This window comes from Suillus subaureus (genome assembly GCF_016647635.1).
Source record: "Suillus subaureus strain MN1 chromosome Unknown BJ212scaffold_5, whole genome shotgun sequence".
Lineage (NCBI taxonomy): Eukaryota > Fungi > Basidiomycota > Agaricomycetes > Boletales > Suillaceae > Suillus > Suillus subaureus.
Window position 1 is genome coordinate 441,042 of NW_024538561.1, and position 20,721 is coordinate 461,762.

Below are 20,721 nucleotides of genomic sequence, written 5' to 3' on the forward strand. Positions count from 1 at the left end.
GAGATAGATGCTGAACTGCTTGGATCCTTCCATCTTGCAGGCCCAGCAAAAGGCAACTGTATTAATGAGGGAAATATTTGGACCAGATTTATCAGCAGAGGGTCCTGGTGTAGTCGGAGGAGGGATTTCCACTGGAGGAAGGGGCTCTGGAGGCAGAAGTGATGTCGGAGGGGTTGATGGCATTCCATGAGGAGTTGTCCAGAATTCAATGCTGCTCAAAGCCCAGTCAATCAATGGATTGTGTTGGGTGAGCCAGCTATATCCAAGAATGATAAAACAAGATGAATCCAAAGGGGTAACATAAAATGTATCAGAGGTAACTACACCAGACAAGAATCAGACAGGGAGGTCTATGGCTTCAGAAACATTGTTATTACAAGTACCATCAAACAAATGAAGAGGAAATGAAGGGATTCTATATGTAGGGATTTTATTTTTTCAGACAAATTTGTATCTATGAAGCAGCGAGAAGAACCACAATCTACAAGAGATGGAAATTCAGAAATACTGGGATACATTGGAGTCATGATATATGGACAGAGTGAAGTTGGATCAGAAACAGAGACAGCATTAAGACATAACTCCTTTGTATGGGTTGAGATAATGCAACCCCCATCCCATATGGAGTCAGGAGGTTCACAGACTATTTTTTCACCTTGGATGAGGCTTCCGGTTTGGCTTCTGGAGTGACTGTAGCAGTGTGGCCTTTGGCAGCATGCAATATCAATTTGTTGCAGTCCCAAGCAGTGTGTCTGGGTCTGCCACAGAATAAGCAGAGCTTCTTATCCAAACACCTCTGGCGCTCCTTGGAAGTTAGTTTTCTGTCCTTACCCAACTTGGAGGTAAGGTCCAGGGCATTTGGAGCAGACAAGGTGGAGGATGTAGAGGACTTTCTGGGTTTATGTCCAGAATTCTGATTTCCAGATTTGTTACTTCTGGATCCAGATGAGTGGGAGCTGGTCCAGTCAGAGGCTGACTGCTTAGGAGGATTGGATGAGGAGGGCTTGGTTTCATGGGAGATCTCTCCCTTGCATTCCCAATAGCAGGCATCAATGGTTTGTGCGAGGGACTTATATTCTGGGAGCATAGCAGGCTTTCCCATGCAGCTGATTTCATCTTTGATATGAGCTGGAAGTCTGTTATAGAATTGTCAGCATAGGGCTCCATCACTCCATCCACAGACTTGTAAGGCAAGCCGCTGGAATTCCACTATGTACTTATTAATATGCTGTCTGTCATGCATATTGAGTTGCTCAAGCTGCATTTCTGTATCTCCAGAGGGGTCATGGGGTCCGAAATTGGTCTGGAGCTCAAGCATGAACTCAGAATAATCATCCATCCAGTCTGGACGATCAGTATTTTTGTCAGAAAGGAGGTCTGTTTCAAACCATTCAAGGGTCATCCCTTTGAGATAGGATTGGGCAAAGTTGACCTTAGACCTTCCAGTACAGAAAGCATTGGGTTTGCTCTGGAAGTTGAGCTCACACTGGACAAAGAATGCTTGGAGTTTCTGGGGCTCAGTGCCATCAAAGACATCCAGCTCATGGACTTTGACCTTCAGGTCTTCAGAAATGGTGGTATGACAATTGTTTCGGGTGAGGTTGTTGATAGCTCTGGATAGGAGTACCATAACACGGTCCTGCGGATTCAGGCCATTGTTTTCATCATCATCATCATCATCATCATCATCATCATCATCATCATCATCATCATCATCATCATCATCATCATCATCATCATCCGGATCATTGTCCAGATTTCCACCAGGGGTATCATCATCATTATCATCATTGTCATTGTTGTCCAGATCTGGTTTGCCCATAGGGGCTAAGGCTGGAGTCTGTGTAGGGGTTTCCGGATGTTGACAACTCAGGAGTTCTGAGATGCTTCCAGCAGTAGCATGCTGGCTAACACAATGCTGAGAGAAGCTATTGAAGGTTTCAATGATAGGAGTAGAATCCCAGCAGGCAAAAACTAGTCTGGCTGCTCAGAGAGGGTTTGTTGTCTTGGTAGGAGCCATGATAGATGTAAGTATACTCAGAAAGGTGTGAGTTCGAATATACTGTTAAGGTTGCATGCTCAAGGGGGTTGGATTACAAGGGCTTGGCCTCAGCTCATATGCTGTGCCCCTTTCCCAAGTATGTGCCCTTAATTTCCAGGGGCTAGAACAGTTGTCTGGAGTTTCTGGGATTTGACTAGGGTGGACAACAGATGTCCGGATCTGAAATGTGAGATAAACCTGGTGGGCATCCAGATGTTACTTGGACAAGTGGATAAGACTAATCCAGACTAGAAACTAACAGGGGATAGACTACCCTAAGGTAGAGTTGGAGATGTAGTCTAGGATGCAATCCTAAGACTCGGAATATGACAAGAGACTTGGCTCAAGTCCAGAGGACACAGGAATGAGCAGGAACTAAGATGATATTTGAACTGAAGTATTTCTGAGAGTTACAGGGGGTTTATATACTGTAGGTATCATATAGGAATCAGTCAGCAAACACAAAGGCTATGTACAAAGCATATGCAAAGTCTATTAGTAAGTAGGATGGATCACCAATAATGCATATCAGAAATGAAATGTATGTAACAGATCAATAATCAGAAGGGAAACATAGTTAACCGGAGTCCAGAGACAGGGGAAGTCTAAATGGGGTTGGGCGCTGATATAAGGTTTGGATTCTGGAAGGAAGATAAAGATAGATCAGATCATTGGAGATCCGGATATCTGGAGAAGTGGATTTACAGTTGAGAGTCTGGAATGGCATCTGACAACAGTGCTCATCTCATGTTTCAAATGGGTCACAGTTTGAAGGAGATTTCTCTTGCAAATTTCAAACTTAGCTGAAACTCCACAGATAAGGTTTAGAAAGAAATCTAAGACTTCAAATCCTGTGGAAAGTCAACCATTGTTCTGGTATATCTATATGACAAATATATTTTATATGTGCACAGTAATAGCCCACCCACCATCCTGGAGGGCTGGGTCTGTAGGAAAACCTTTCTCAGGGGGTAAACCACCAGGATGTAAATATATACAACCCTGCTGATCCTATTGACCTATGCTCCTTATATATTGTGTATATTAGTGAAGAGATGTTATTAATCATATTTTTAAGCCTATATACTTAAACCCTAAAAATGCGAAACACTTCTTTCATAGTGTGTCCTTGAGGAAGACAAGGTTACAGCACTTCAAGGAATAGTCTTTGTGTCCTGAGCTTCTAGCATGTGGTATATACATACAACGTTATTGTAGGGAGCATATCTGCTAGACCATGTGTCAAATACTTGAAAAATGCGAACTGGTTTATGTATTTTGAGAGGTATGTATGAATTTAACATATCTGCTGATGTAGGACACTTCAGAAGCTCAAAAAAGCGATGTAATATATTCATTGACACTCTAATATATGATATATACGGTCAAAATAGCTCCTCTAATCAAGCAGCAAAAAAGCGAATCTGTTTTAGTCCTGGGATACACATATTGTAGTCAGCACTGCAGACTACTGTACAAGCTCTTATACAATTAAAAAAAGCGGTCCATTGCGTCATGTTATGTACATACATGCTAAGCTACTACTTATATACAAGTGTGAGTAAGGGGAAAGGCTGTGGGGAAGCAAGTGGAGCCAGGGAGGTATATGGGAATAGCGAGAATATTGGAATATCCAAATTTGGTGATATTTCAGGTGGTAGTGCTGCTTTAGGCAGATCCCGATCTTTGGAACCATTGGGGCATCGTGCCTGGTACAATTTGGGTGACATGCGAGAAGCGCTGTCGACCTAGGACGTTAAGCGTCAACAGCTCCGAAACAAACTTACAAAACACATCGTGTCTTATTGGGCATAGTTAAGCATCATTCTGCCATGAACAGGTGGCTTATAGTGCTAGACAGCAGCGACAGCGACGGCGACGACAACAACAGTGCGGCAGTGCCGTCGGAGTTTCATTTTTTTGCAAGTGCAATGTGTTTACCCATGTGCGCCCAAGTTCAGCAACATCGAAACCCACTAATGTGCGATCCTTCCTATCTCTGCCTCCCATGGCAGCTTCTTCCAAACCGACAGACGAAAGTTTTCATCCATATGACGCACTTCCGAATCACCAGGACTTTGACCGGATGATATCTAATGCTGTTGATACTAGAACCGATTTCTACGACCCCGGTCTGACGAGTCGTAGATATGCCCTTGTCGGAGTGGCATGCTCAACTATCTTCAGCTGCTCATGCATCGTTGCAGGCATCATCACGTTAGCTGATTACGGAGTCTTAGGAGTTACTAACGTGTTCGTGACCAGCACGACGGATTATGTTGCATATCCGATTCAGATGCCCCTACAGGGGGAGCTATTGGTCCTGGTACTCAATTTAATCATCACGTTATGCACTGAGTCCCTAGGCTCCATACACGGCATCTCATTGCGCTCTGCGCTAGCCTCCGAGTCTCGGCTTCGTTTCAACACCAATCTGCGCCTTCTGACCGCAACTCGTGGATGGTATAAACCTAATGGCACCCTGCTTAATGGTATATGGGCTGTCCTCCTCATAATATGCTATAGCTCGACCTCATTCATCGCATGTCCCTCCTTTCAAACGACGCTACAAACAGTCGATAAGGGTGTTGCCTTCGCCGGGTTACCTGTCCTCGTTTTGGGTGTCGCACTCCTTCTCCAGGTGATGATCGCATTGTTGGGGATGCGGTGTGTCAAAATACTGACGTGGAGCTCCTCACCTTTCGACTTGACCGCCGCACTACTTCATCACACGCAATTGACCCCTACCACTTTACGATGCATGCGTTCTGTGTCCAACCCAGACAAGTACGGAGGTCCAGCGAAGCCATCAAAGATACAGTCCTCTGCGTGGCATGCTCACCCTAGCGTCCAGAAAGTTGTCGTTTTTCTTTGGGTGATCGTTGCAGCATGCGCTGGATGGGCTGCACTTGTCATGTATATCTGGGACAAGTTGCAGCACTCCGACACGCAAATAATGAACGCTTTCGGCAGTGCTCTTACCCTACAAACGTGGTCGTTCTTCCCAAACGAACAATCCAGTTACATTCGCTACATGTCGTCGGGTATTTTTCTGTTCTCATGGGTCAACATGGCAATTATCCAAGCGCCACTGACACTTGGGCTGCATTGCTCGGAGCTCATCGCAAATGTCATTCGAGATGAAAGACAGTGGAGATTCGCTACTGGAAGGAAAGGACTCCAGACGGTGACGAACCCGATGAAGGCCATTTTCACTCATCCGATTTGTCTCATACTTTTCGTCGCGAAGCCTTTCCTGCGTGAGTCACTCACGCCTCATTTTCTTTATCAGTGTTACTGAACACCAACATCGACGATTACAGACTGGATTTTTGGGCTTGCGTTCAACTTAAGCGCCACCGCCGTTGATGGACGGCTGATGATATTTATGGCGTCCATGTACACTGGCCAGGTTTGCACTTACTGCCTATGTAAAACTGCTACAATGTCCTCACATCCTTGTGCAGATCTGGAACTTATGCATAGCGCTGTTCATATTTTCCTGTTTCTTCACTTTCGTCGCACTGCGCCGACCGCGCGGTCCCCAGCCGGCTGCATATGGTCACCTCCAGACGCTCGCCAACCTCGTGGACGAGTGGTCACCTGTGATGTGGTGGGGACACAAGGAGGACGGGATTCCGTACTGTCATGCTGGTGGGTCAATTATATGCTGATGATGATGATATGTTGACATTTTACAAAGGGACGAGCGATCACCCGCTATCGGATGTGAAGATGGACTGCGTTTATGCTGGTTGTGGTGCTGGGTCTCTGGTACCCCTCTCGTGAGAGGTACTTGCTTTGCTTTTCAAAGGGCATTTTTTGATTTCTCTTTTTATTCAGAAGAGCTGTCCACGTTAGGCTGGCAATGTATTCGCTGGTGCACACAACCAGCCATGCCATTGAACGATATATGTACGATTTTTATGGTGTCTGCTGCGTAGCAAGTAGTTTGTCTTGTTCTTATACCATTCATATCTTGGGCAACTTTTAGCAGACACGCTGAATTGTTGTGATTTTTTTTTACGAGTTCATGTCTATTCATAATGAGACTATGTAGGACAGTACTGTCTAGTAATGTTGCTGTCGAAGCGAGGTGACTTCGAGGTAAGTTCGCTTCGGTTCGTTGCACCTCGTTCAGGAAAATCAACGAGGTGGCAACGAGGTACTTTATCTACACCGGATTTGTCAGTGATGGCTTAGATATGACGTGACAGTGTGATACCTCACAGTAGTACTTGCGTGCGCTCAAATGTATGAAGCTGCAAATGTGTTCAGAAGTCTTCAAGTTGTCACAATCCTGTGGTACTGCATGTTTTCGCTAACGGAACTCAGCTTCATGTTGCGCTGGTGGGCTGCGCCTCCAATGCTGTCTGATTTGATTCCTTGCACCTTTCATCCAGCATACCCCTGAACTCGATATCACCAACTCTTCTAATACGTTTGCAGGTTACGCCTATTTCTACGATGGACTTTTGTTTTCCACGAGGGTGCTCGTTTAAATCAAACAGCTGACAGGATGTACCATGAGTATCACCATGGTCCACCATCCTCCCTTCTCGGATGCACCTCCCCATCAGACATCTACATCCTTGGATTTCGTATCCTGCATGACTTCACATACGCATCGAATCTGTATCGTTAATTTATACCACGCTCTCCCTAAATGGACGTTATTGATGAACTAGTAGTAACGGGTGACATTTGCAAATAGATGACAATACACAACTTACAGGAACTCAATGTGAAGATGAGACAGTTGTTCATGTATCGTATTTCCATTCCAAAGTGTCGAGGAAGGACATCAGGTGAGAATTATGAAAATCATCGGCCGCACGATATGGCGAACCAAAGCGGAGATGCAATCGAGATGGTAACGACGTAGTGTGGAAAATCAGGACATGCGATGTTGCAGCGAAGAACACCATTCTGTCAAAGCATGAGCGGCCAATCTATGACATGTGACCTAAAATGTACGCCTAAACCAGAAGTGTGAACGGCGAACTCAGTGCGAGTGTGAGGTTCTCGAGGCCGAGCATAGAACACGACACCCTTAGCATGAAAGAGGCCTGTGACACAGAGAATACAGATCATAAAATATATATAAAAACTCACCACACCTGAGTTGGTGTAGCCTTGTCGAATGTCGTTGACTTGTCCAGTCAATTAATGTTAGTGAGACCACTAATGAGCCCATGACACACATGGTAGATGGGATTCCTAGTTATGCATGCTGGAACAATTTGTTTCAGAAACAAAACGGCCAGTCACAGCGCGGCCAGCGGATCAAGACGTTTTGGTTGTACACCACACAGAGGTCGCATGGTCACACTCTGGAAGATACATCATGTTAATGCCTGTGTATGCGGGGAAAGTTGAAAAGTGGAAAATCGCCGCATCAGCATAGCGTGTTGAAACTAGCCGGGCAGCATGCTTGGCTTGCAGAAAACGCGGTTGGGGTGCGTATATACAGCCGTGCGATCGACCGAGTCCAAGGCGGGATGCACATACATGTCATCAGGTACCCGAGGAATAGATGTAGACAGGAAGAGTGGTGCACGAGATGTGCAGCACTAGGATTTGCGACCAGGACATGTTTCTAATGACCGCTTGAAATAAAAATTGAGGCTTCGCGTTATAGCGTTAAAGCTAACCCGTGGCCCGAGATCAAAGAAATTGGGGAAATAAAATCAAATGCATAGACACGGGCGTGAACGAGATAACAAAAATTACAAAAGAACTAGATGCAAAGATGAGATGACTGTCCATATACTGCAGTGTGAATTCCCATCTGCATGTCGAGGGGATGCACGACAGAATAAGAGAACGAAATGAGTCCGCAATAAAAGCGGTCGTGGCTGCACGCTTGCTGCACCTGACGCAGTAGAACAAGTATCGAGAGCAGGAAGTGTCGTGGATGTCGAGAGGGCAGCAGGCAGAGTCTGCGACGATAATGACTGGGCCTGGACTTGGCCTTGCGGTTGGCCTTGTTGTTAGTGTGTTGATTGTGCATTGGCATCGGCGTGTTGAGGAGATGCGCAGCAGAGAAAAAGCACGAGATGAGCCAACAAACGGACGGGAAGTGAATACACATGTCTTGCACGTGGTGTGATGGGATTAGAACTGGAGCAGGCGATATCGTAGACGAACTCTGGGCGTGTGATTGGGTTTGCTGCTGTGTTTTTTGTGGCGGCGGCGGAGCAGTAAATATAACCTCGACAGAAATCATTAAACCACAGCGATGGGAAATTCACGCAAAGAAATGCATACCTCTCTGTCCTTTACTAGAGGAACTTCAACGATACGAGGTCCACGAGAAAAGATGGACCACTTTGGGCGTTGCTGAAGTTCGGTTGCATCATAGGTATTTTGCTGAGAGTGATGGAAGAGTGATGAAAAGCGTTCAAGAAAGGGTGCTTGAGTGTTGCGTGCTGCGGATGACTGAGAGTACATACATCAGAACAAGAGTTGGTCAAACAAGCAAACGACTGACCTGTGCGTCATTTTGCATGCCATCGAAAAAGGCTGGCGGTATTCGACGGGCCTGGATAAGTGGACGTCGCGCAGCGTTGCTCTAGAGTGATGATGTTGAAAAGGTTGAAAAGACGAAGGAACACGTCACGTACGTTCATCAACGGCTTCTGCGCTGGGACCTGCGAGTAGGAGAATCTTAGCGTAGTTTCTACCTAAGAACCATGTAATTTACGTTAGATAAAGGTTGGAGGAGGTCTTCAAAGCCTGCTTCTTTGAGGATGGCGTGAATGTCCCATGTGTACACTTTTTCGTTTTCGCAACCAGTGACTAGCACCTTTCCATCAGGGGAAAGGGCTGTGCAGTTCACAACACTTTCGTGCTGGAGAGGTGGTCCAATTGGGAGGTTGGTGTCGAGGTTCCATAGACGTGCCGTTCTGTCCCACGATGCACTCGCAAGGAGGCATTCATTCTGAGACAAGGAGATGGCGTGGACAAGGGATTCGTGACCCTTAAGGATGGCGATCTCCTCCCAAGTGGTTGTGTTGAATATCCTAAACAGGTATGCACCGGAGATAAGTTTCTTTCCGTCCGACGTCCAGGCCAAGCCATAAACAGGAGTATCGTGTATAAGTGTCTTGAACAGTTTGCCTGTCTTGGCATTCCAGATTTTGACTGCATTTTCGTCGCGTCCGCCTGTTGCAATTTTTGTTGCATCCGGTGAGTAAATCACCGCACACATCCACCTGTGCCCAGTTTTGACTGTCAGGACAGTTTCACCATTCTTGACATCCCTGATTCTTGCCGCCCCGTCCCAGGATCCGCTCAACACCTGATTACCATCTGCACTCCAGCACAATGCACCCACAAGATGGGTATGTTCTGCCCATTTTGCGATAACCTTCCTTGTCTCGACGTTCCATAACTTCACAGTCCCATCGCTGCTTCCACTTGCGACTGTCTCGCCATTGGGAGACAATGCTATGGACCACACTCCTCCGTTATTCCCATCTTGCCAGTCCTCACCTATCTGTGCGCCGCTCTCTATGTCCCATAGTCGGAGTGAGCCATCCAACGAACATGTGATGATGTGTTGTCCGCCATGCAGATGCACAACACCTTGTACCCAGTCGGTATGACCTCGCATAGTTTTGCGTGGCGTGATCGCTGGCGTCTTACTGGTGGAGAAAGACATGGTCTGTGCTCGGTATCTCAACTACGGCAGATTGGGATTATGTATGCGGGACAGGCGGGATCTTCCAATCAGACCAGGTTATTTGGCAGCAGCAATAATTGCTGGTGAGTCCAGGGGCCTATCTTCTGTCTCTTTGTCGCTTGTAAGAAGCATGCCAGCCATTGCTCACGAGACAGCTCACTTACAGGAATCCAGTCCTCACCCACAAGACAAATTTGGGACTGTATATGCAACAGTTGCTGCGGTGCTGTTCGGGAATGTGTGAGAGATTCTTGCTGGTCACTGGTAAGCAGGTGGCAACTAGAAGAGTCTAGAGTATCACTCACGGGAAGCACTTTCTAGACGAACCCAGTGCTCAATCACCAGTGATCACAGGGCGTTTGGTTACGAGTTGAGGAAGCTGGACACACATTCATTCAGGCTGCCTTTTAAGGTGTATCCCACGCGTCATCCTCGTGTTTGCTTCACAGCTTATTGATGTGTAGATCAAGCGCTCAGGTGTGCAACCGGTGTTATGTCCGTCTTCCGATACGTAAGGATGATGTTCAGGTTCATGGTGCCGCACTCCCTCTCCACTCTGCACGTCTATTCTGTCCTATGTTTGAACTCGATGCCGTCAACATTTCAGGACCGACTGGCTCATAACATGAAGAAACGACGCCTACCCCCGGAAATAGTTCAATTCACGGTAAGGATGCTATCAGGACGACGAACGCAACTAAAATTCAACGACTCGATCTCGGAATGGATACAAGTACGCAACGGAATAGGACAGGGAGACCCACTATCTATGATTGCTTTTTAATATATAACGCTGACCTTATTGATATAGCCAACCCCCGCAACAAGGAAACAGCACTAGCCTTTGTAGATGACACGGTGTACATATCTGTAGGACCATCATTTGAAGATACCCACAACACGCTCAAAGACATGATGGAAAGACCGGATGGAGCGCTCCAATGGTCAAGAGATCATAACTCAAGGTTTGAAGTAAATAAATTTGCACTAATTGATTTCACCCACAGCAAGACACGCACCCACCCCTTGATTGTCATACAAAACACCACCATACGTCCAACTGAGCATCATCGATTCCTTGGCCTAATAGTTGATCAAGAACTGACCTGGAAACATCACACAGGACATGCTATAGCTAAAGGCACAGAGTATGTACTTCAGCTATGTTGACTATCGAGGCCTGCCAATGGGATATCGGCAAAACTCATGTGACAATTATACCTCACCTGTGGCTGTACTGAAATTCACCTATGGAGCAAATGTCTGGTTCAAACTGATCTATCGCAATGAGACAATAAAGGAACAACAAGGTTCAATAGGTATAGCAAAGTGTCTAGCTACAGTCCAAAGAATAGCTGCGCTAAGCATCACTGGGACAATGAGAACTACAGCCACAGATCACCTAGACAACCATGCCAACCTCCTACTGGTCTCTCTCCTCCTTCAGAAAGTATGTCACTGAGCTGCCCTTCACTTCACTACCCTTCCACAGTGACACCCAATATATGCACCCTTGCAACACGTCATCAGATACCAAAACACAACCCGTCATTGATCATCACTCCACAACCTCATAGCCACCTACCAAATTCTTCCCAAGGACATTGAAACACTTAACCATATCAGCAGATCAGACAAACAATGACCAAATGTCTATCGCACTCACATAACAAGAAAGGAGAAGGAAGCTATAAAGGAGCAGAAAGAACTGATGGACGAAGTCCAGGTCTTCACAGATGGCTCAGGTCATAATGGAAAGATAGGAGCAGCTGCAGTCCTACTGTGAGAAGGGCAAGTGCCAAGAATACTGAGGTATCACCTAGGCTCAGATCGCAAACACACAGTATATGAGGCAGAAGTCGTAGGCCTAACACTTGCAGCAAAGCTCATAGCCATGGAAAGGAACATGACATATCCGGCATCGATATTCATTGACAATCAAGCAGCTATTCAATCTGGTGAGAGTCAGTACATGAAACCGGGCGGATACTTAGTAGAGCATTTCTGCAACCTCACAGCGCAACTAGCTAAGCAAAGAGACAACAGAGGACTCAACTTTGACCTCACGATAAGATGGATCCCAGGACACAAGGGAGTAGAGGGAAATGAAATAGCAGACGAAGCAGCAAAGAAGGCAGTGGAAGGAATGAGAAAGTCAAGTCCAAGAAAATGACTACCATCATTCCTCCAAGTCAACAAGCTACCAGACAGTGTTTCAGCCCTGAAACAATGGCACCAATCAGACCTAAACATAAGATGGGCAGAAAAATGGAAGAAATCACCTCGATACACCCACTCATCAGCCATCGACCCCAGCATGCCATCCAACAAGTTCATCAAGCTAGTCGCCAACCTCCCAAGATGCCAGACCAGCATCTTCACCCAAATATAAACCCACCACTCCCCTCTCAACCAGCACCTCCATCATATAGGAAAAAGTGTCTCACCTCATTGTCCATTCTGTCCAGAGATAATGGAAACTGTTCCTCACTTCCTATTTGACTGCCATCAGTACACAAGAGAACGTCACGTACTATCCAACGCTCTACGCCGCAAAGCAAATTCCCTCACCTATCTGCTCACATCAGAAGAGGCAATCAGTCCACTAATGCAATATATTAACAGCACAGGAAGGTTCAAGACTACATTCGGTGAGATTTCGGACTCGTAAAAACTGTAAATGATTCAAGCATGCACATAACAGACAGAACATACAAGAACAAATGTAAAACACTCAACACTCCGAGACAGGAGGGAAAGACTAGCGCAGGATGCTTAGTCACTGTAGAAGAAGAGAAGAAGCAGAAGGAGAACCAAGTTGGCCAGGGACCCCAGGATCAAAACCGCGACAACACCAACACGCATACAATGCCAACCAATACTCCCAACCTACTACTACATACCACTACATCATTCCCTCTGTACAAAATCAGTGTCGGCCTTTGCCCGACAACATGCTGACGGAGTACGCGTACACCCACTCAACACCAAGATAGATTATTACACTACATACGATAGATAAGTGGGAGTAAGCCCCCCGCGCATAGGGCTATGTCCAACATAGGGTCTACGACCCTAAAGGACAATAAATTGGATTTAAAAATAAAAATAAAAAAACATTTCAGGATATATGCAGGCAGTGCAGCATGTTAATAACCTTGGTCCCTAGAATGGAGTTGTTGTTTACCAAGGAAGTACTTCATTGTCACTACTTCGCAAATACCACCTCGGGACGAAGTCATTTCGCTTCATTGCGAAAGCCGACAGTTCATTGTATTACAGCAGCTTCATCTTCGTCTCCCAGTCTATAAATTCTGACCCTCGCTCTATTCCGAAGGATATCTCATCGTTATGTCAATTCGGCTGCGATTGCATATAGACTTATTACAATTTCAGTATGACCCTGACGTCTGGAATGAATCAATAATGTCTACGAGATGCCTTTGATTTCGTGTGTGGTGTGTGGTATGTTCATTCATTGTCTCCTGGTTACACATAGAAGAGCTTAATCATGACGTGACTACAGTGATACACGACAGTTGAACGAAAGTCAGCCGTCGGAAGTGGATCAACTTGAATCTACGCATCATTACATATCAGCGATAGCATTCTACCAGCGTCTGGTCAGCCGATCCTTTTTGACTGGGTACGAGAGGGTATGACAAGCTGATGGGTGAGTGATCATGCCAATAGTACACATTAGTGAGATCTGATGTGAGATGGAGGGTTGTTGGAGCTGCGCGAGCTTGATCAAGGGTGGTCCCCCGAACGCCTTATCTATATCCCTAGATCCCAAACCTCTACCCTGGATAGGTGCTTATGGACATTCGGTATCGGGTCCCGGGGCCTTCTGGGGCACGCTGCACAATCGAAGTTCAAAATAGTCCAGGATGGTAGCAACATATAGTTAAATCTCCGTTCACCGCAATCAATTCAACTATCGTCCAATCAATATGTACGGGCAAGCAACTGGTCAGCTGCCAGATTCGCCCCAACACGTGTTCAAGCTTTCAAGCCCTTATCAATTCGTCATGATCTTAAAAGCAGGACGGAGCACACGCTATTGGCATTGGTGATTTCCTTGCTATGCTCCCTCATTTGTTCCTATCAGAACGTCCCACTGACCTATTCGACAGCCTACATGATACATGACCCCAATATCGCCACTCACGAGTGTCAATGTGATATACAATTCTCTCTCACGTTGTTCGGACCGTGCAGTTGTAACTCATGATGCATCCTATGCCCTTCTACGAGATCCTGTTTTCATGGAACACTCCGGGTGGAAAGACCAGAATGCGATGATGTTTTATCTGCTTTCTACCATCTTCAGGAACGCTCGAGGCGCCCACGACTATCCTGTGGCATATTGGCACGTTGCGTATCATTTATACGAGGAGAACCTGCACTGCAACTGCAAACCAGTAGCACTGGTATTCAAACACTGTTGCTGGTTCGCTGATACAGTGCGGAGACTCAGATGGTCTGATAATGCTTTTCCCGGTAGGTGAAGAATCGTGTGGTGACCACGATGCGTGCTTTTGTTGCCCTCCGATCCCAGTGGGACGATCAGAGCAGAGCGGTGATATCTCTCTTCCAATTTCCCATTTTGCTTTTACTACGCATATACTTCCATCCGTAAGCACGTCCCTTGTGCAACAGTGTCCCACCAAAGCTTATTCTTATCAGCTAGGTACTACGATACGATTGCATGTCCGCTATGTATGTGTCGTTATTTCGTATCCATGCAAATGACGGATAGTCGTCAATCACGCAGGATGGGCCACATTAACGGCGGGTGAACTCCTGCACCCACCAAGACGTCCAGGTGAGGATATAGTATGCCAAATCGCAAGCAAGGCACTCAAGGTAGACACGGGAAGGAGCAGAGTTCGAGACGAAGCTGAAGCCTTGAATTCTGGACATCGTTGCTACCTGTGGTCTGCCTATCTTATATCAGCCCGTTGTCTTCCTTCGTTCATGAAGGATACTAGTGTTTGTGTGTTGGAATCTCACAAGATTCCCTGTTGTGTGCACTGGACCTTCATATTTCAGAGACGTATAAAGCAGATAGTCTCCTGCTGCGATAACGTACTGTTTGCTTAATAAAACAATCGAATCGAAATTTTATGGTGGTTCAGTTCGCGTTGCAAGACCAGCTCATAACCAATGCGCAGTAACAAGACACCATCGTCTAACAGGATGCGCATCGCAGCGAATTCAGAAAATATGAAGTTCCCAGAGGTGACAGCAGCAGCGATGTACCTTCATCGAACAGCAAAAGCATGTCACAACGATTTAGAGTTGAAAAAAAAAAGTTCCAGTACTGTGCCGTCCGTAATCCACGAATCTTTAGCAAAGTTTGCATAGAGAAGTAAAACGGCCGGTCGTAGCACAAACAGCAGATCAATGCGCCGCACAAAGGTCGCACGGCAACACTCTGACACAGACACGTCATGCCACCTATGCATTCCAGGTAGATGACGGCGGGAAATCAGAACGGACCGGCGAGCGTGTCATTTGCAATCCTACCAGTCGGGGGCAACATACAAGGAATGCAGTTGTGATTAGGATGGGTGTGCACGTGCAGTTAGGCGCAAGGAACGATCAGATCTAAGTTAAGATGCACAAACTTGCTGCCAGGGGTACCTGAGGAATGGATGCTGGTGGGGCGACCGGTAGACGAGAGGTTCCTCGTGCAGCATCAGTATTTGCAGTCATGACACCTTTCTAGCAACAACTTGCCAGAAGGACAATCAAGGTTGAGGAGGTCGCAAAAAGTGAATGCATCCATAACTGGATGACATGGCATTAATGAATTAGAAAATGACCTCGGTAAAGAGAAAATAGTGTACAAAAGAACTAGATACATTTATAAGATAGTTGTACACATGCTGCGTTAATGACCATCGGCATGTGGGGGAGACGTACAACAAAGGAAAAGCACAAGGCGAACCCGCGATAGAAGGGGTCGTGACTGCATGTTTGCAGCATTTGGTGGAGTAGGGCTAGTCGCAGGAGCAGGAGGTGCCACGGACGTCGAGGCGGCAGCAGACTGAGTCTGCGACAATGATGCCTCAGGCTGGGCTGGGCCTTGTGGCTGGCATTGCTGTTGCTGCTGCTGTGTTGGTTTTGTATTGCCATTGGTGTGCTGAGGAGATACACAGCAAAGAAAAAGCACGACATGAGCCCACCATGGGACGGGTCGCGACTGTGCAAGCGTTGCAGTACCGTTAGATTGAGTGTGTGGATGAGGTCGCGGCTGCGGAGCAACATACAATGCCTGTATGAAAATCATCAGGCACCAGAAATGGACACACTTGAGAAGGCCATACCTCCCTGTCCCGCACTGCAGCCACTTCGACAACACGAGGACGCCTTGGACATTGCGAGAGTTCAATTTCTTCATTGGTGAGGTTGAGAGCGGAAGAGCGAGGACAGGAGACCAATGAGCACATCCGGACGTGAAACTGAAGGCGTTGTGGGGTGAGGTTCGATTTCTCCGATGGTGTTGAGTGGAGAGTGTGGCCAATGTGAGGACAAGCTAGCGGGGAGCGCATGTAAATCTAACCGTGAAGGAGTGGAGGGTTGCTGAAGTTCGTTTGATGGATCATTTTCAGATGGAGAGTGGTGAATGAGTGAGGACAGGCGAGCGAAAATCACACAAGGATGTAACCCCGGTCCCCGAAGGCGTTGAGGGTTGCGGAAGTTCGGTGGAGGGTGCGTTCTGAATATTATGTCATCACACTAATCAACGTCACGGTTTCAACTTGAACTCGGCCCTAACGTCCGACCAGCAGGAATCCACTTTTGACTGAGAAGCTGGTAGTAGGTGAGCGATTATCCACATCAATAGTCCTAGTGATATTGATGCAAGATAGAAGAGATGGAAGGTTGATCATGACGGAGGTGCGCGAGCTCAATCGAGGATGGTACCCTCGAATGCTTACTGAAATTCGTAGATTATGAAACCCTGCGCTGGCTGGGTACCTATCAACATGTGGCATCGCTCCCGGTGTTCTTCTGAGGCAGGCCGCATAATCGATGGCAGTCGATGGTTAAGAATGGCCGTGATGTGCCGGGATATTGGGTAAACTGTCTACCCTCCTACTGCCGTTCACCCAGTAACCGGGAACTTCGGTTCTAGCTACACTATCCCAATCAGCCATGTCCAGATCGGTTGACCGGTCGGTGCTGATCGGCTGCCAGCTTTTCCTCAACACGTGTTGAAGCTTTATCAAATTTCCGTGACCTTAAAGGCAAGCACGAGCAAACCATTTTGGCATTAGCGATTTCCTCACCATGCTGTTTCGTCCATTCATATCAGACCTTCCTGCTAACCTCCCTATATATTATTCCACAGCCTACATTCGGGACTCGTGGTCATCACGCGATGTGTAACATTACATTTCGATCTAGGACAGGCGAGAGGTTGTTATATATCGCCATATTCACCTCGTCAGATCGAATACGAGATGTTCATGTCACATCTTGGTCAGTGAAGCAATTGCTCTTCTCCCAGGCTGGAGGGTCTGCGAACCGCGCTGTTCCAACTTATGATGCGCCTGCATATTTTTCCACGGGATACTGTTCTCTTAGAACACTCGAGACGACAAAAGTCAGTGGTGCGATGCTGTTCCATTAACTTTCCTCCATCTTCGGATCCTTCGGCGCTCGAGGTCCCCATGACCGACCAGTGGCCGCTATATCAACATGCCCCCACGAATCATTTATACGAATCTGCAAACCAATAGCATTGGTTTTCAACCACTGCTGTTGGTTCGCTGATCCGGTGCATGGACTGGGAAGTTTTGGTTACTTTTTCTTCCTGGCAGGTGAAGAATCGCGCCAACATCATGATACGTGCTTTCTAAACAAGATGCCAATATCACTCTCTCACTTGGCTTCTGATTACGCATCTGTTTTCCATTTGCAAGGTGTGCCCCACCAACGCTCGTGCTTATATCATTCTACAAGATATTACTACTCGTAGAATAGCTTGATCTCCGGGAACTTGAGCCAGACGGTCTGGAAGGGTGAACCCTTGAAGGTGAGACAATATGTCAAGCAGAACTCCTGAGACGGGTAACATGCCTTGTTTTCATCGTATTTGGAGACCATGATTTACTCTGCATGATGCTAGGAATATTATAGAAGATAATGGGTTTGAGCCCTGGCATCGACATTGTTTCCATAGATGATCCGCGTAGGGTAGCACGAGGTTGGGTTTTGCCAGCACTTGATGTAAAGGCAAAGCTCTTAGTTATGGAAAGCTGTCTGCCCCTCCGAATGCGGATTACAGTATCGGACGTTCATGTTATCAAGCGGCAGTACTGGCTTACAGTTTGAGCTTTATGTGAGTTGCCAATATTTTACTCAAACGAAGGCTTACTAAGCGAGCGGACGTGTAACTGAGACACGTTTTGAAATCGATACACATGTCTCTCGTCTCGCTTTCATCTCGTTTGCATTTAGTCGTCTTGTGCGACCCTCATGTACAGCCCGCGAAATATCATTTCGTTCTTTCAAACGCGTTCACTCGCAGACCACGCCAAAGTGCTTCATTCGATCGACTGCGTTTGTGTTAGTTATACATTCTTGTTCGCCTGATTAGACTTTTGTGAGCAGAACCAAAAACGCTCGATTTTTTTCCGGTGGTCCAGCTTGTGTCGGAAGACCACCTCATGACAATGAGTCTGACCAGTCTATGGGATTTCTCCAGCACTACATCATCCACAGTCCACGCGTCTTCACAGACAGCGGATATGAATGTCTGGGTAGCACGCCGTGCAAAGGTCCTATGGTCCTATAGCCACCCTCTTGCATAGACATATCATGCCACCGCCCATGCCCCTGGGCAGATCATATAGCAGGACGCCGCGAGACCAACGTACTGCTAGCCGGACAACATGCATGCATGTCATACAGAAAATGCGGTTGGGAGGATGTGCACGTGCACTGGTTAGGGGCAGGGCACGATCAGGTTGGAGTCAAGATGCACGGACTTCTACCAGGTGCCCGAGGAATGGATGCTGATGGGATGAGTAGTAGAATGCCCTTCGTATAGTACCAGGATCTGTAGCCAGGATTCGCACGTTTCTCGCGACTTCTCAGGAGTACAATCGAGGCAGCTTCACGATACTAGGAGACAAAAAGAACTAGCTGCAAAGGATGAAATGATAATCCACATGCATGCATATTTTTTTTAATGGCACGTCATTGCTTTTCCACCATCTAATGCTGTTTTTCTCATTCCATAGCCGCTTACCGTCCAGTGAGTGCCGTCATTTCACCATTTTTTATGGAGTCGTACTTTGAGGTGTTGTTGAATACTGATGGCCGTTCAAATGTTACACCGAGTCGCATTCAGTTTGAATTACGGTGTGTTCGTGATGTTGAAAACTTTGCTGGCTTCATTTGACCGTACGTGTATCGATCCAAATCTACGCGCTTGCTTGCCCCCTTTTTCGATGGCCATCGCTTACCATCCAGTGAGTTCTGTCGTTTCACCATTTTTTGTACAGTTGTATGTGGTCGGACGCTGATGGGCCCCCATATATTTCACCAAATGCAAGTTAAAGAGCATTCTTGTCTTCTCTGCCGAATTTCAGGTAAAAAAAATTGTCACATTACCGCATGATCACTTCGACCGTGACAACCTACTAGTACGCGTTTCCCCTGTTCTGCGAAGTTTAAGGACCACCACAATGTCGATCTCCTACCAAGAGATTGATTCTCACCAAGTCCTGGACTCAATCATATTATTCAGCAAGCAGTCCATACGCGCTCATTCCCCAGTGAATTGAAATCGTGGTCTTTTCTTGATCTGTTTCGTGGATTTAAAGAGGTTCATTGTCGGGGTGTATTGAGCCAGTGTTGAGCGTTCGATTGAATTATGGAATGAAGATCTGGACGGAGAATGGGCTGTGCAGAAAAACAAACCATTATCACCGTGATGTGAAGAAAGAGATACGAGTACAGAAGAACTAAAAAATAGTTGTGTACCTATATTAATGATTATCGGCGTGCGGGGGAGATGCACAGCAAAGAAACAGCACGAAGCGAGCTCGCAATGGAAGAGGTCGTGACTGCACGGTCGCTGCACCTGATGCGGTAGTAGTAGGAGCAGGAGCAGGAGCAGGAGGGGTCGTGGATGTCGAGGGGGCAGCAGGCTGAATCTGCGACGATGATACCTGACCCTGGGCTTGACCTTGTGGTTGGCCTTGCTGTTGTGCACCTCCATTGGCATGTTGAGGAGATGCGCAGCAGAGAAAAAGCACGAAATGAGCCAACAATCGGACGGGTAGTGGATGCGCATATCTTGGATGTGGTGGAGCAGGATCAGCAGTACATGGAGCAGGCTGTGTCGTGGACGAACTCTGGGCGTGCGATTGGGTTTGCTGCTGTGTTTTTTGTGGTGGCGTCGGAGCAGTAAATATGACCTGGATAAAAATTATTAAACTACGCCGATTGTGATCGAGGAGAGACATACCTCCCTGTCACGGACTGCAGCAACTTTGACGATACGAGGACCACGAGAGAAGATGGACCGCCTTGGGCGTTGCTGGAGTTCGGTCGCATCATTGACATTCCGGTGAGAGCGGTGGAAAGGCGACCAAAGGCGACCAAAGAGCGCGCTCGCGCTCCCCAAAGAGGGTGCGAGATTACGGGGACGGCGGGAAGAGGAACGGTGATAGTTACCGTACGTTCGGGAGGGCTGAGATCAAGAGGTCAGAACAGGAACCAATTAAAAACGCTGATGACACACATAAGCACCACCTGTCACGGCATTGAAAAAGTCTGGCGAAAGGTCATCATCTTCTGCCTGCGTAGCATCCGCCTACATAGAAAATCAAGGTTGTAACCACTGGGAAGGTTGAGAAACAAATTACGTACGTCCATTAATGATTCTTGAGCTGTAGCCTGCGAGTGGGAGATCAGCATAGTTTTGACTGAGGAATCATGTAATTTACCTTAGATAAAGGTTGGAGGA

General features: G+C 46.9%; 6 protein-coding genes across 6 annotated transcripts; 3 read left to right on the forward strand and 3 right to left on the reverse strand.

The window, feature by feature from the left end:
* Positions 1 to 4,049: 4,049 nt before the first annotated feature.
* On the forward strand, positions 4,050 to 5,853 carry BJ212DRAFT_1539955 (uncharacterized protein; the record flags this gene model as incomplete). Its single annotated transcript, XM_041341834.1, has 4 exons — positions 4,050 to 5,301; positions 5,365 to 5,453; positions 5,509 to 5,695; positions 5,745 to 5,853. The coding sequence occupies 4 exons, from the start codon at positions 4,050 to 4,052 to the stop codon at positions 5,828 to 5,830; spliced, it is 1,614 nt and encodes a 537-aa protein (XP_041196936.1). The 3' UTR covers positions 5,831 to 5,853.
* A 9,481-nt stretch (positions 5,854 to 15,334) lies between these two features.
* On the reverse strand, positions 15,335 to 15,714 carry BJ212DRAFT_1328641 (uncharacterized protein; the record flags this gene model as incomplete). Its single annotated transcript, XM_041334665.1, has 2 exons — positions 15,474 to 15,714; positions 15,335 to 15,391 (listed from the first exon to the last, which is right to left on the reverse strand). Coding segments are annotated over exons 1-2 (172 nt in total), but the record flags the coding sequence as incomplete, so codon positions are not given.
* On the reverse strand, positions 15,568 to 15,931 carry BJ212DRAFT_1328642 (uncharacterized protein). The gene has a single exon (XM_041334666.1). The coding sequence runs from the start codon at positions 15,912 to 15,914 to the stop codon at positions 15,591 to 15,593; it is 324 nt and encodes a 107-aa protein (XP_041196938.1). The 5' UTR covers positions 15,915 to 15,931; the 3' UTR covers positions 15,568 to 15,590.
* A 1,869-nt stretch (positions 15,932 to 17,800) lies between these two features.
* On the forward strand, positions 17,801 to 18,111 carry BJ212DRAFT_1328651 (uncharacterized protein). The gene has a single exon (XM_041334667.1). It carries the CDS (start codon positions 17,889 to 17,891, stop codon positions 18,075 to 18,077), a length of 189 nt encoding a protein of 62 aa, XP_041196939.1. The 5' UTR covers positions 17,801 to 17,888; the 3' UTR covers positions 18,078 to 18,111.
* A 2-nt stretch (positions 18,112 to 18,113) lies between these two features.
* BJ212DRAFT_1328652 (uncharacterized protein) lies at positions 18,114 to 18,957 on the forward strand. The gene is made up of 2 exons (XM_041334668.1): positions 18,114 to 18,305; positions 18,357 to 18,957. Exons 1-2 carry the CDS (start codon positions 18,167 to 18,169, stop codon positions 18,554 to 18,556), a joined length of 339 nt encoding a protein of 112 aa, XP_041196940.1. The 5' UTR covers positions 18,114 to 18,166; the 3' UTR covers positions 18,557 to 18,957.
* A 508-nt stretch (positions 18,958 to 19,465) lies between these two features.
* On the reverse strand, positions 19,466 to 20,517 carry BJ212DRAFT_810483 (uncharacterized protein). The gene is made up of 3 exons (XM_041344116.1): positions 20,497 to 20,517; positions 20,221 to 20,445; positions 19,466 to 20,170 (listed from the first exon to the last, which is right to left on the reverse strand). Exons 2-3 carry the CDS (start codon positions 20,316 to 20,318, stop codon positions 19,516 to 19,518), a joined length of 753 nt encoding a protein of 250 aa, XP_041196941.1. The 5' UTR covers positions 20,319 to 20,445; positions 20,497 to 20,517; the 3' UTR covers positions 19,466 to 19,515.
* Between the last annotated feature and the right edge of the window lie 204 nt (positions 20,518 to 20,721).